This window comes from Oncorhynchus mykiss, chromosome 20 (assembly GCF_013265735.2).
Source record: "Oncorhynchus mykiss isolate Arlee chromosome 20, USDA_OmykA_1.1, whole genome shotgun sequence".
NCBI lineage: Eukaryota > Metazoa > Chordata > Actinopteri > Salmoniformes > Salmonidae > Oncorhynchus > Oncorhynchus mykiss.
In genome coordinates this window covers 40525785-40540516 of record NC_048584.1, presented here as the reverse complement: position 1 = coordinate 40540516, position 14732 = coordinate 40525785, and the positions used below count along the sequence as shown (strand labels likewise).

The 14732-nt window shown below is 43.9% G+C and overlaps 1 protein-coding gene across 5 annotated transcripts in view; it reads right to left on the bottom strand.

Annotated features, from left to right (window-relative positions):
* LOC110499549 overlaps positions 1-14524 on the bottom strand; it is a 61590-nt gene extending 47066 nt beyond the window's left edge. For 2 of the 5 annotated variants that reach the window (XM_036956353.1, XM_036956355.1), the window contains exons 1-11: positions 14012-14523; positions 13724-13821; positions 11889-11961; positions 11556-11675; positions 11155-11271; positions 9234-9331; positions 7377-7492; positions 4192-4334; positions 3489-3639; positions 2864-3004; positions 2424-2599 (exon numbers count right to left, since the gene is read on the bottom strand). In XM_036956353.1, coding sequence (XP_036812248.1) covers positions 2424-2599; positions 2864-3004; positions 3489-3639; positions 4192-4334; positions 7377-7492; positions 9234-9331; positions 11155-11271; positions 11556-11675; positions 11889-11961; positions 13724-13821; positions 14012-14065 — 1287 coding nt within the window. In that variant the 5' untranslated portion in view covers positions 14066-14523. Of the gene's footprint in view, positions 1-2423; positions 2600-2863; positions 3005-3488; positions 3640-4191; positions 4335-7376; positions 7493-9233; positions 9332-11154; positions 11272-11555; positions 11676-11888; positions 11962-13723; positions 13822-14011 lie in introns of all 5 variants that reach the window. The other 3 variants (XM_036956357.1, XM_036956356.1, XM_036956354.1) reach the window with 3 other exon arrangements.
* Positions 14525-14732: the final 208 nt, after the last annotated feature.

The window sequence follows — 14732 nt, the reverse complement described above, 5'->3', positions numbered from 1 at the left end:
ACCCACAGGACCGTAGCTCTCCAGAAAGAGGGTTGGGCTGAAAACCCACAGGACCGTAGATCTCCAGAAAGAGGGTTGAGCAACCCTGAATTAGACCATTCCCAATATTATATTTTTTTTTAAATAAAAAAAAAATAAAAAAAGTTATTTCAGGATGTTTAGGCGAGTTAGCTGGCTAACTTCTTGACGTTGCATTGTAGCACAGTCCTCTGATCTGACCAGTCCCAAAACATTCACCAACACAACCGTTACTAAGAGCAAAGAAACACATGCAGGTAACTGACAAAATACAGGAAACTCCTGAGTAAATGAGGGATGAAAAGTATTGAAATCAGGTGCTTCAACACAGGTATGGTCCCAGAGTTAATTAATCAATCAATTGACATCCCATCATGCTTAGGGTCATGTATAAAAATTCTGGGCAGACCGTTGTTTTGGCTACCGTAGCTTTGCCCCCCCCCCCCCCCCCCTCATAGGATGACAACATGTCTTGATCTAAATGCAGCTGTATTGATCCTCTGGGAAGAATAAACTTGGGTTGAGCTTTCATAATGTCCGTGGAGTTAACTCTGAGAAATTAGAACCCAACACCATGGTCGTCTCAGACACCAGATCTCAACCCCAAACGGGAGATTCTGGAGACAGCGTTTTACACCACTGTCCACAAAACACCAAAATGATGGAACGTATTATTTATTTCACCTTTATTTAACCAGGTAGGCCAGTTGAGAACACCTTTTATTTAACCAGGTAGGCCAGTTGAGAACACCTTTATTTAACCAGGTAGGCTAGTTGAGGACACCTTTATTTAACCAGGTAGGCCAGTTGAGAACACCTTTTATTTAACCAGGTAGGCCAGTTGAGAACACCTTTATTTATCCAGGTAGGCCAGTTGAGAACAAGTTCTCATTTACATCTGCTACCTGGCCAAGATGAAGCGAAGCAGTTGTCATGGAAGACCAGTGTCACATCCCTCCAATAGAGAGTTCCAGACACTTGTAGAATCTATGCCAAGGTGCATTGCTGTTCTGGCTGGTGGTGACCCAACGCCCTATGAAGACACTTTATGTTGCCATTTCCTTTGTGGCAGATATCTGTATATTCCACGAACCAGACACGTTTACCAAAAGCCACTTACAATGGTACGACAGTGAACGCATGCATCTTTAGTGTGTGGAGTCACACTCTGGGCAACCTACACAGGTTAAGCCATAAACCTACAAGAGTCCTAAAGAGTGCACTCACTTGGGCCTCACTCTTGTGGAGTTTCTCCTCCACCTTCAGAGTGTTGGGGGAGCCCGAGGGAGGGGAAAAAGGGGGGAGCCCGAGGGAGGGGAAAAAAAAAAGGGGGGAGCCCGAGGGAGGGGAAAAAAAAAAGGGGGGAGCCCGAGGGAGGGGAAAAAAAAAAGGGGGGAGCCCCAGGGAGGGGAAAAAAAAAAGGGGGGAGCCCCAGGGAGGGGGAAAAAAAAAGGGGGTGCCCCAGGGAGGGGAAAAAAAAAAGGGGGGAGCCCCAGGGAGGGGGAAAAAAAAAAGGGGGGAGCCCCAGGGAGGGGAAAAAAAAAAAGGGGGGAGCCCCAGGGAGGGGAAAAAAAAAAAGGGGGGAGCCCCAGGGAGGGGAAAAAAAAAAAGGGGGGAGCCCCAGGGAGGGGAAAAAAAAAAAAGGGGGGAGCCCCAGGGAGGGGAAAAAAAAAAAAGGGGGGAGCCCCAGGGAGGGGAAAAAAAAAAAGGGGGGAGCCCCAGGGAGGGGAAAAAAAAAAAGGGGGGAGCCCCAGGGAGGGGAAAAAAAAAAAGGGGGGAGCCCCAGGGAGGGGAAAAAAAAAAAGGGGGGAGCCCCAGGGAGGGGGAAAAAAAAAAGGGGGGAGCCCCAGGGAGGGGGGAAAAAAGGGGGGAGCCCCAGGGAGGGGGGAAAAAAGGGGGGAGCCCCAGGGAGGGGGGAAAAAAGGGGGGAGCCCCAGGGAGGGGGGAAAAAAGGGGGGAGCCCCAGGGAGGGGGGAAAAAAGGGGGGAGCCCCAGGGAGGGGGGAAAAAAGGGGGGAGCCCCAGGGAGGGGGGAAAAAAGGGGGGAGCCCCAGGGAGGGGGGAAAAAAGGGGGGAGCCCCAGGGAGGGGGGAAAAAAGGGGGGAGCCCCAGGGAGGGGGGAAAAAAGGGGGGAGCCCCAGGGAGGGGGTAAAAAAGGGGGGAGCCCCAGGGAGGGGGGGGAAAAGGGGCCATATTACACACTTGTAGGTGTTAAAGAAAAAAGGCAAATGTTTGACATTTTTTGTTGTTTATCCCAACACCCCCTCGGTGAGGCTGTTCCCCCGCCTGCCATCATCAACGGCAACCCTGGAGCAATTAAGTGCCTTTCTCAAGAGCACAGAGATTATTTCACTTTGTCAGCTCTGGGAATCAAACTAACAACCTTTCGGATGTTAGAACACTGACCTGGTTGTTATTCTCCATCAGTCCTCTCAGTCTACCGATCTCCTCCTGCAGTTCTCTGATGACTTTAACGCCGCTGTCCTCGTCAACAAGCCCACAGTCAACGATGTTCTTAGCTCGGTTAGCGTAGCGCAATGTGCTCAGTGTCTCACCGTAGTGCACGTCAGCAGGAGAAATGGCTGGACAGAGAGATGGACACAAACAGGAGGTGGATCTCTCACTAAAAGATCGACCAATCAAATCAGCAGTTGAGCTAAACAGCAATACCAAAGGGAATAAACAACACGAATGCACCAACTGTAAATCACTTTGAATAAGTGTCTGATAAATGACTCAAATATTAAATTAATACTATGAACATTCACCACCAAAATAGGTTACACTACTTGTCCTTTTTCTGTTAACAACCCCGACTGAATACCACTGACTAAGATCAACCGTACTTGCTATCATGATTGTCTTGGCGTTTCCCCCCAGGCTATTTTTCAGGAGCCAGGTCAGAAGAGAGTCTCTGTAGGGGATAAACAGCTGCTTCTTCATCTTCCCTGTGTGGGAGCTCCCTCCTCCAGTCACACATGTATCAGCTAGGAGAGAACACAGACTTTATAGGGGGTGAAGAGCAGCTTTTAAATGTTTTTGTAACTCCTCCACACACACACAAAGCTAGGAGGCAAAGACAGACAAAGTAGTAAACACCCCCCCCCCCCCCAGAGAGACCGACATGAAACACTAATTGACTGAGACGGACTGGAAAAATTCCACAATAACATCTTCCAAAACAACAACAAAAGTGTGAAAGGACTTATGTTTCATGCCACAAAGCTAGCCAGATAGGAACACGATCATGAATAGTTAGTAGTGTGGTTGCCAGTAGTGTAGCTAGCGCTTGATAGACCGATTCAAAATCCTGGTGCAGAGTTTAATTGGTATTACTAATAGCCTGAGTTGTCATGTCATGGTTGGCATTAGACATGTGGTGTGTGTGTGTGGGCGCATCTGTGCTTGCGTTTCCGTCTGTTCATGTGCTCGTCCATACGCGCGTGCGTGTGTGTACTAAGCATAATTTACCCAGAGCAGAGATGAGGCTACCCAGAGTGACCAGGGACTTGTTGATGTTGGCTCCTTCCTTCAGTCTGGCACCAGTCCTCTCACTGCCTGCCAAGTCTACCAGGTGGATCTTACTCTCGGTCTCACACGGCAGCTCTGCATCCAAACGAACCTGGAGACCAAGAGGGGGGGGGGGACAGACAGACACAGAGCTGTTATCAGTAGGGACGGATGGCGAGTAAAGGAGGGAGATAGACAGGGACAAAATCAGCACTCAACACTGTGCAACTTAACATGTATAGCTGGATGTGGCTCAAAGCAAAACAATCCTACATAATAATATTGGACAAAAAGCTTGAGGGCTGGTCTTTGGTTGCACCCTAAGGCAAGAAAATACTTGTCTTCAACCAAGTCAAGAAGGGTCAACCACACACACAAACACCCCCCACCACACACACACACCCACCCTCCTACACACACACCCCCACACACACACACCCCACACACACAGTAAAAACTGACATGAAGACTTGATGTGGTCCTGAGTGAGTCATTTGATCAGATCATAAGTAGAGTTGTGGGCTCATAGTGAAACACACAAAATAAATAACAAAATGTACTGTAAGTCCCTATGGATAAAAATAGTCTTATTGGTATATTATAGTACAACAAAAAAAGTGACATTGTGAAGACTTGGTCACCAGCAGTTTGTGTGTGTGTTTACCTGTGTGATGATGACGGTGAAGATGGAGTGAGAGCGGCTGCTAACGTCATTCATGCCCGTGTTCGCCGTGATGCATTTGGCATTCCCAGCATGCATTAGCTCCTCAATATCAGTGTAGTTCTGAACCAGGCGCGTCGACAGGTCTGACCAGACAGACAGGAAGAGAAAAATCACACCGGACACATCACATCTACCGACATGCTCATATCCGGTCAGCCACTATGACCTGTGTTGGGTTAGCAACATGTCAACCACAGAGACCAGTGTTGGGTTAGAGTTAGCAACATGTCTACCACAGTGACCAGTGTTGGGTTAGAGTTAGCAACATGTCTACCACAGTGACCAGTGTTGGGTTAGAGTTAGCAACATGTCTACCACAGTGGCCAGTGTTGGGTTAGAGTTAGCAACATGTCAACCACAGAGACCAGTGTTGGGTTAGAGTTGCAACATGTCTACCACAGTGACCAGTGTTGGGTTAGAGTTAGCAACATGTCAACCACAGTGACCAGTGTTGGGTTAGCAACATGTCTACCACAGAGACCAGTGTTGGGTTAGAGTTAGCAACATGTCTACCAGTGTCATAACGTGGCCCTTTCAAGGTGTAGATAGTAGCTCTCCTACACCCATGTTCTGTTAACTCAGGTCGAAAACTCCTGGCAGAGTCTCTCTCCCCCTTTTCAAGCAGAGATAGAGACCACAGAGTGAACAAAGGATTTAACGTAGCCAAACTCCTAAATCCTCAAAATGGGAAAATGAAACAGTGTAAGTCAGAAGTTTACATACACCTTAGCCAAATACATTTAAACTCAGTTTCACAATTCCTGACATTTAATCCTAAGGAAAAAAATCCCTGTCTTAGGTCAGTTAGGATCACCACAGACAGTGCTCCTTCTGCAGACAAAGATGTTCTATTATATTGACAAGATAGTCAAGTGACTGCTCTGACAATGGAAGTTGTCGTCCCAAAGGCGGTAAAGCATGCGGTCTGATTATCGTGGACACTGCAGACCAGCACCATGGAGCACTGCATGGCGGGAGACAGGGTTTGTCTAGAAGAGATACAGTTGAAGTCGGAAGTTCACATACACCTTAGCTAAACACAGTTCCACAATTCCTTACATTTAATCCTAGTAAGAATTCCCTGTCTTAAGTCAGCTAGGATTCCCACTTGATTTGAAGAATGTGAAATGTCAGAATAGAGACTTTATTTCAGCTTTTATCACATCCCAGTGGGTCAGAAGTTTACATATACTCAATTAGTATTTGGTAGCATTGCCTTTAAATTGTTTATCCTTGGGTCAAACGTTTTGGGTAGCCTTCCACAAGTTTCCCACAATTAGCTGGGTGAATATTGGCCCATTCCTCCTGACAGGGCTGGTGTAACAGAGTCAGGTTTGTAGGCCTCCTTGCTCGCACACGCTTTTTCAGTTCTGCCTACAAATGTTCTATAGGATTGAGGTCAGGGCTTTGTGATGGCCACTCCAATACCTTGACTCTGTTGTCCTTAAGCCATTTAGCCACCACTTTGGAAGTATGCTTGGGGTCATTGTCTATTTGGAAGGCCCATTTGCAACCAAGCTTTAACTTCCTGACTGATGTCTTGAGATGTTGCTTCAAAACATCCATGTACATTTTCCTGTCTCCTGATTCCATCTATTTTGTGAGGTGCACCAGTCCCTCCTGCAGCAAAGCACCCCCACAATTCATGGTTGGGATGGTGTTCATCAGCTTGCCAGCCTCCCATCTTTTTCCTCCAAACATAACAATGGTTATATTGGCCAAACAGTTCTATTTTTGTTTCATCAGACCAGAGGACATTTCACCAAAAAGTACGATCTTTGTCCCCATGTGCAGTTGCAAACCGTAGTCTGGCTTTTTTATGGCGGTTTTGGAGCAGTGGATTCTTCCTTTCTGAACGGCCTTTCAGGTTATGTTGATATGGGACTCGTTTTACTGTGGATATAGATACTTTTGTACTGGTTTCCTCCAGCATCTTCACAAGGTCCTTTGCTGTTGTTCTGGGATTGATTTGCACTTTTCACACCAAAGTACATTCATCTCTAGGAGACAGAACGTGTCTCCTTCCTGAGCGGTATGACTGCTGCGTGGTACCATGGTGTTTATACTTGTACAGATGAACGTGGTATCTTCAGACGTTTGGAAATTGCGCCCAAGGATGAACCAGACTTGTGGCGGTCTACAGTTTCTCTGAGGTCTTGGCTGATTTCTTTTGATTTTCCCAAGATGTCAAGCAGAGGCACTGAGTTTGAATGTAGGCTTTGACATATATCCACAGGTACATCTCCAATTGACTCAAATGATGTCAATTAACCTATCAGAAACTTCTAAAGTCATGACATAATTTTCTGGAATGTTCCAAGCTGTTTAAAGGCACCGTCAACTTAGTGCATGTAAACTTCTGACCCACTGGACTTGTGATACAGTGAATTATAAGTGAAATAATCTGTCTGTAAACAATTGTTGGAAAGATTACTCATGTCATGCACAAAGTAGATGTCCTAACAGACTTAACAAAACTATAGTTTGTTAACAAGAAATTTGTGGAGTGGTTGTAAAACGCGTTTTAATGACTCCAACCTAAGAGTACGTAAGCTTCCGACTTCACCCGTATATGTCCACTTGTGAGAATGTGGGAAGGGTCCGTGGACACTTAAGGGACAGTTATGTTGAGTGTGTTTCATTTGGTGACCACAAAGGACAGGAAACACACAGAACTATATCTCTGAACGTGAACATTTCTCAATTATGGTGTTTGCATCTAATTATTGTATAAAATGGATGAGTGAAGATGAAACTATTTGTGAAATGATGTAATGTGATGTTGAACCTTTACATTTTGGGAGAATTGTATTCCCTGTAAAGTTTAACTAGTCACCGGCCGCGCCCCCGTGAACACAGATATGATCATGGAAGCGCCTTTCCCATTGTTACGAATAAAACTCACTCCTTAGGAAATGCTCTTCAGACTAACCAAACCCACAGCGTGAGCTGTGGTTGCGAATAGCTCAGACCACGCATAACTCGGTGTAAACTGTGGTTGCGAATAGCTCAGACCACGCGCATACCTCGGTGTAAGCTGATGTGGCACAAGTTTGAGTACCAAGACTGAGCAAGAAAAGGTTGTAGACCCCTGATCAATGCGATAGTGAGTGATAAAGTCTTACTCTCCACATAGGGCCCATCCTTGGGGTGTTCTCTGAGGTGGAGTCCTGACCCGCTCCCTGGGTCCGTCTTAGTCGTGAGGAGGTCCTGGACACGCTCATTATAAATCTCCAGGTAGCTAACAAACAAAGACATGGAACATTTCACATCATAAACATCACCACCATCAGGCTGCAGAACAATTGACCGCAAGCTTCCTTCAGTATCTACAGGCTGTAGAAAGGTGTTTGCTATTTGTTGGGAAGGGGGGGATAAGTAGCTTTAGTCACATCACATGATACTCTGTGAAGACATTAAGATAGCTACTCCATTTCCTGTTCAGTCACTGACTAGCTGCTTTCATTCAACCATCACTTGATCCAAATCATCCACTGACAAATTCTATTTTCAAGATCATTTTCACTCACTTAGTGAATTACCTAATTCAAGCCTGTCAGAAAAACACAAAAGCCAAGATTTTCCTAATCTATTGTTGACAGAGATCAAAGTGCCATCTACAGCAAAGCAAGTCATCTTTTCACAGCCTGAACAAAGAGATATTCTGTTGGGCTTGTGAGGAAAGAGAGATATTCTGTTGGGCTTGTGAGGAAAGAGATATTCTGTTGGGCTTGTGAGGAAAGAGAGATATTCTGTTGGGCTTGTGAGGAAAGAGAGATATTCTGTTGGGGTTGTGAGGAAAGAGAGATATTCTGTTGGGGTTGTGAGGAAAGAGAGATATTCTGTTGGGGTTGTGAGGAAAGAGATATTCTGTTGGGGTTGTGAGGAAAGAGATATTCTGTTGGGGTTGTGAGGAAAGAGAGAGATTCTGTTGGGCTTGTGAGGAAAGAGAGATATTCTGTTGGGGTTGTGAGTGGGAGGAAGTAGAGACAGGGAACGTTATTGCTTAGTTGTCTGGAAACAACTTTAACACTCACAGCGATCCCTCCCTGAGCACACAAAAATAAAAGCAGACACCATTTCCACCTGATTAAGTTTTAATACCCTGAATGTTTATTTAATTAAAATAGTTCTATAAAAAAATATATTCTGACAGCGGCTGGGGAAAGTATTTTATTTAGTCATAAAATCTATAGGAATTACTGCAGCGGAGCTGGTATAAGACAGTTTGTCTTTATGTTCATTGGCATACATATGTACTGTAATCACGCTGTACTCTTACATCATCCAACTAGCAGTCAGGTTAACTAGCCTAGCGCTCCTCTATGGGGTTTGGCAGTAAGCTCAGCTATCCAAGTGCTCCTCTATGGGGTTTGGCAATTAGGTAAACTAGCCTAGCGCTACTGTATGCGGTTTGGCAGTTAGCTCAGCTATCCTAGCGCTACTGTATGGGGTTTGGCAGTTAGCTCAGCTATCCTAGCGCTACTGTATGGGGTTTGGCAGTTAGCTCAGCTATCCTAGCGCTACTGTATGGGGTTTGGCAGTTAGCTCAGCTATCCTAGCGCTACTGTATGGGGTTTGGCAGTTAAGTCTGAGGGACTCTAGCTGACCTATCATAAAGAAAGTGAAGAGGCCAATGTTTACCTTCCTTTACCACATCTTCCCCCAGTTGTTCTAATCTGCTCTACTGGCTAACAGTCGGGACAGGTAAACGTTGCGAATACCAATAGAGATGACCGTACATGGTCGACCCTCAGCTAATTAGTCACATTTTAGATAGGTGCCAAATGAACAAGCCATCCAGCCAACACCATTGGACCACACTGTCTGCCACACTTATTTAAACTGCTAGTGGTCTCCCTCTACACCCCCCCCCCCCCCCCCCCCCCCCCCCCAGGACATCAGTAGCTTTAGCAATCAACTGTTCTGTGACAGCACCCTACAGTAGTAGTTGTTAGTTGCTCACCAGTCCTGACTCTTACCTGACCTCTATGCGGCAGGAGGCCCCATCCACCTGGTCCATCTCTGATATGTGACAGAACAGTCCATCACAGATCCGTGGAATCAGACCTAGATCTCCCTGGAACACAAGAAAGTATAATAGGAGAGGTCATGTACATTCAACATCCGTACAGTGTATCCTGTACTCCCTCTCCTCTGCTGTCCTATATACATATACACATATACACATACATACACATACACACCACACACACCCAGTCAAGCAATAACTTCTAAAAACACCAACGAAATCCACCAGGGCATCTGATGTGAAGTTAGAGTCTACGCCACCTTACACAAACCGCAGCGGAATATGGGAACGTCGTTTCACGTCACAAAAATAAAGGCGGGACCTTGGACGTAGTCCTGCCTATGCTGCTTGCATGGTTCTGCTACGGAGTCACCTGCCGAACAAATATCGTTACGGAGCGCACAAGTCGTTGAGCGGCATCGGAGCGGTGTTGAGCAGTATGAAACTCTAATTTTTACCACCGAACTCGTTTTTGTTGAAAATGGAACCAGGAAAATAGAGGTTGTTTCTGAAAGAGAAACAGTGGTTTCACAAAATAATTAAACCTACAGCCGAAAGGTTGATGTGTCCTGGAGGAAGACACTTAACCCTAATTGCTTCTGTAAGACAGTCTGAAAAATGGCTAAAAAGTAATTGTCACCAATAAACTTCAAGATTCTGCAGTCTTAGTTACGCTGTGCATTAAAATAGCCTAAGCAGTCTACTTTGCATTGATAACCAACTATAATCTCAGCGACTGTTAAAAAAACAATGCATGAACAAAAATACACTTTTTGGTCATAATTTAAAAGGTTAGGCATTAGGGTTAGCAGTGTGGTTAAGGTAAGGGTTTAAAATAACATTTTATGACTTTTGGCTGTGCCAGCAACCCTCTATGGCAAGATTCATGACAAATTCCAACCTGCACCTAAAAACAGCCCCAAACCATGTGTTTTTTTCACTGTGATGGCATTCTATTTGTAGCAATTATGGTTGAGAATACATTGAAGCAGTATAAGAATATTTGCCAGGTCATATTATTTCATTAGAAATCTGATTAGGAACCTAAAAGGCCATCTTGAGGTTTTTAGCCAGCTAGCTAGCAAGCTGCTAGAGTCGCCGCCTACAGCCCAACTGTCACAAAATGAGGTAATGTAAACCAACCTAAACTTTAATTACATGTAGATATTACTCAAATATGCAGTGGTTCCATATGTGTTATTTAAATAGTTTTGATGTTTTCACTATTATTCTACAATGTAGACAATAGTACAAAGAAGAACCTTGGAATGAGTAGGTGTGTCCAAACTTGACTGTTACGATACAATTTCATTACAAATATTTCTGCTGAGACGGGCTTGGATACCATTTTTATGTATCTGCCAGCAGTTTGAATGAAGTTGAAAGCAGTTTTGCGAGCCATTGCTAACTTGAATTAGCATACAATCATTGTGCCATCTGTTCCAATAGACATCCAGTCATTGTGTTAACGCTAGTTAGCAATTGAGCTAACGCTAGTTAGCAACTGCAAAACGCACAGACAAAAAAAAAAAAAAATGGGATCCACGAGTTCAACCACTCTGGTTAAGCTGAGAAAGGGCTTTATTGATAACATTTCACACTAACCCTTAAAGATCAGTGACAAGTTACAACATATATTTGTAGTAAACAGAGTAAGGAGTGGCGCGAATCGTCGCACAGCCACCGCTAGCTCTTCATCTGCCTACAGTGCAGTGACGCACACCAGTTACATTTCAGATGGTGTCAACGTCATTTAATTCATGAATTTTACTGTAAAAATGTCCCTTTAATTTTTTTTTTTTTTTTTTTTAAGTCACCATTTCAAAGTTGTAATACAAAAAAAACAGAAAAAAAACTCCTGGGTGACTTACTGGGTTTCCTATCATGGTATAAGACTTCCCTGACCCGGTTTGTCCATAGGCGAACACACAGGCGTTGTAACCTTCAAATGCTGCCTTCAGGACATCACAGCCCAAGTCTTTAAACACCTGCAATGAACAGAGATGGCAGGGAGGGGGTGGCAGGGAGGGGGTGGGAGGTAAGAGGTGAATTAGGGGTTATGCCTGATGCATGTGTGAAACCAGGACGAGTTCAGTTGGTATGTGGGAGTTCTGCTCTGGAGGAGAAAGAGCTATAAGAACTTAAAAATAACAGAGATGTACAGCCTCTCCTCCACGTAGAGAACAGACCACAGGGTGTCCCACTGAGGGTATAGCTGATGAACAGTGAGTCACTTCAGGTTCAGAGGTGTGTGTGTGTGTTTGTGCTATACCTTCTCCTGAGGCACAAAGTTGGGGCTTCTGACATCAGTAGAGTCGTAGGAGAAATCATAGGAGAATGAATGTCTTCCTCGGTCCGTCAGGCCAATTCCAAGAATACCTTTGTGTATGTCCTACAAACAAACAAAAAAATGTTTTGATTCATTTATAAACAGGAGAGCCATTGTCATTGTGCCATCTTCATTCTAGAACCTTCGGTTGTTCCCGATATTTGTACAAACATTTCCCATATCATCATCATCATCATTATTATTAAGTTCCTTCCCCCAAAATCTGTCACTCAAAACAAAAGCTGAAGGTTTCTGATGATTGCATGCTGCATTGACCTTGTTGTTTCCGTCTACAGAAGTGGTCTTCCCCTTCATGTGGATAATCACCTTCGCTGACATTTCCTTTTCTCTGTGAAACGGGTGGAGATTTTAGAGCAGTTTACAGGAAGTCAGGCTGCTTTATGTAGAAAACAGCAAACAATGTCCAATGTAGGCCTACAGCCGATATATTGTTAGTTTGTGGGTGAGTAAGTGCCATGACGATAAATTACAGTCAGTCGTGATGATAATTTACTTGAACAAGAAAACACCTTATCGGGTAACAAGAATTTGAACTGTGCAGTTTATCTTTGAAAAAAAATCATTGGACTTCAAGTGTTGAGTAAATTATTACTATATTTATATTCTATATATAATGTTGAGGGATATATTTCATTACTCTTCTAATTATACATAGCCTTCATTCCAGTGGAGGCTCCTCAGAGGAGGAAAGGGAGGACCATCATCCTCAGTGAATATTTTTTTTTTTAAAGTGAAACATTTAAAGGTATAATTTTTCAGGTAAAACTATACTAAATATATTTGTCCTCAAATAATTGACTAAAACAGTAATAGGAAATGAAGCTCTACAGTAGCCCTCAACAGAACTCTGTAGGGTAGCACCATGGTGTACCACAGGTAGTTTTCGTCCTCCTCTGCTTACGTCAACTAAAAATACAAAACCTAGGAGGCTCACGGTTTTCACCCCATTCCATAGACTTACACAGTAATTATGACAACATCCAGAGGACATCCTCCAACCTATCAGAGCTCTTTCAGCATTAACTGACATTTGTCAACCTAATCAAAGGATCAGAGAATGAATCTAGAACTGAAAGCATATGTTATAGCTAGTTAGCCTACTCAAACAACCAGCTCAAAACAGAGAGGGATGCCATGTTAGCTAGCTGGCTATCCAACAGAGAGGGATGATATGTTAGCTAGCTGGCTATCCAACAGAGAGGGATGCTATGTTAGGTAGCTGGCTATCCAACAGAGAGGGATGCTATGTTAGGTAGCTGGCTATCCAACAGAGAGGGATGCCATGTTAGGTAGCTGGCTATCCAACAGAGAGGGATGCTATGTTAGGTAGCTGGCTATGGCTATCCAACACTGGAACTCTTCCAAACCAATTAACGTTTCTGGTGTTCTTACTTTGTCTCTCCGGGGCAGTAACTAATAAACCGCTTAGTGACTAGACTAGAGTTCCCCAACTGGTGACCTGCAGGTGTTTCTCTTTTCATTGTTGGACATTAGACTGTAAAAACACCAGGAAATCAGTTCCAAGTTATTTTAATTTAAGAAATGTTCCCAAGTATTCCCACACATGAGACAATTGATCATATAGAAATGTAAACAAGGTTTGAAATTATTGTTTTAGTCAAACATATGTTTGGGCTTCTTGTGGTCAATTTGTCAATCTACAACTGATTTGTAAATTACGTTCCAGCCCCTGACCAGCCACTCAAGAATATAAAAAAAAAACACCTGTCACCTTGATTAAAAACCTCTAGACCAGTGCACCTATGTCGTAAACTTTCATGGGGAAATTCGAGTATCATGTAGTAAGTATCCTGAACCTATCGATTGAGTTGGGTGAATGGAAAAATTAATGACGGCCTTCCAATATGTTGTAATAATAATAAATACAAAAATAAGGCAATTCCCATTAGGAAATGATCGTCCTGCGTCTTCTTAAATGGCACAGACCCCACTGATTCATTCATATCATCATACATCAAGTTTTATCAATCCCGATATGGCAACATGAAAAAAAACATTGTTATGGATTGTCCATTCCGATTGAAGGCGGGTTTACGTAATAAAATGACAGCATAACTCAGAAAACAGACCTTTTGTTCAAGGGTCGAACACGGACAGCCACACACACTGACGCCATGGCACGGCGCACCTTCGTCCAAATCGCCTGAGAACTGCACCTGACAGCGAACTGATCAAATACAGCCGGTCAGCCACATAACTAAAATCAGTTAACGTAGTAATTAAGTTTCATGGCTGCGGGTAATTTACTCGTTTGACAGGCCTCTTCCGATAGTTTCCTTCTCAGAACAGACTGATATCAAGTTGAATGTAACAGTGTGCTGCCGCCACCGTGCTTGTCCCGGTCTGAACAGACTCACCGCTTGGTGGCTCCAACTGACCTGGGCTCCAGTCTTCCTACTGACGTTTCCCATGATGCGACGTACAGAGGGGTTTTCAACACAACGATCGCGGAACAAATAAAACGGGAAAGTGCTTGCAGTGAGTTTAGAAACATCTAATACATTCACAAATTATCACAACCTCCGTTCAAAAATATGCTTCCAAACTTCGCAAAAAAAAAAAAGGGATCAACGTAACGATACACATTGAAATCCGATACAGAATGTCACTACCCGAGCTGGACAAAACGACTTCTCAGAAGAACCACCGGCTACAGAAACCTCTGGGCGACGATCCCAAAAAAACACAAGACAACAACAATAAAATATATAAACACACTAAACAGCTCCAATGCAAATTATATATATTCAGGTCAGATAAAATCCAACGATACCGTAGTCGGCACGAAAGATGAGGAAACTAGATTCACGCCAGTGTCTGTGATTTTGGTGGATCTATTCTAACTGTTCATATTCCATTGGGCATGATGTTCACGTGCTTGTATTTGTAGCTGGTTAAATGTATCGCTAATACGTCAACCAGGTCATATGACACGTATGATACGTCAGGTGATCAACTATTTGACGCATATAAGTTATTAGTTGTATTGCAAAAAATAACATTATTAAACTAGCACACCCTGACCACAACCTAAATCCTAAAACGTTTGAGAAGACATGTTATTTGAAAGTGATCTGC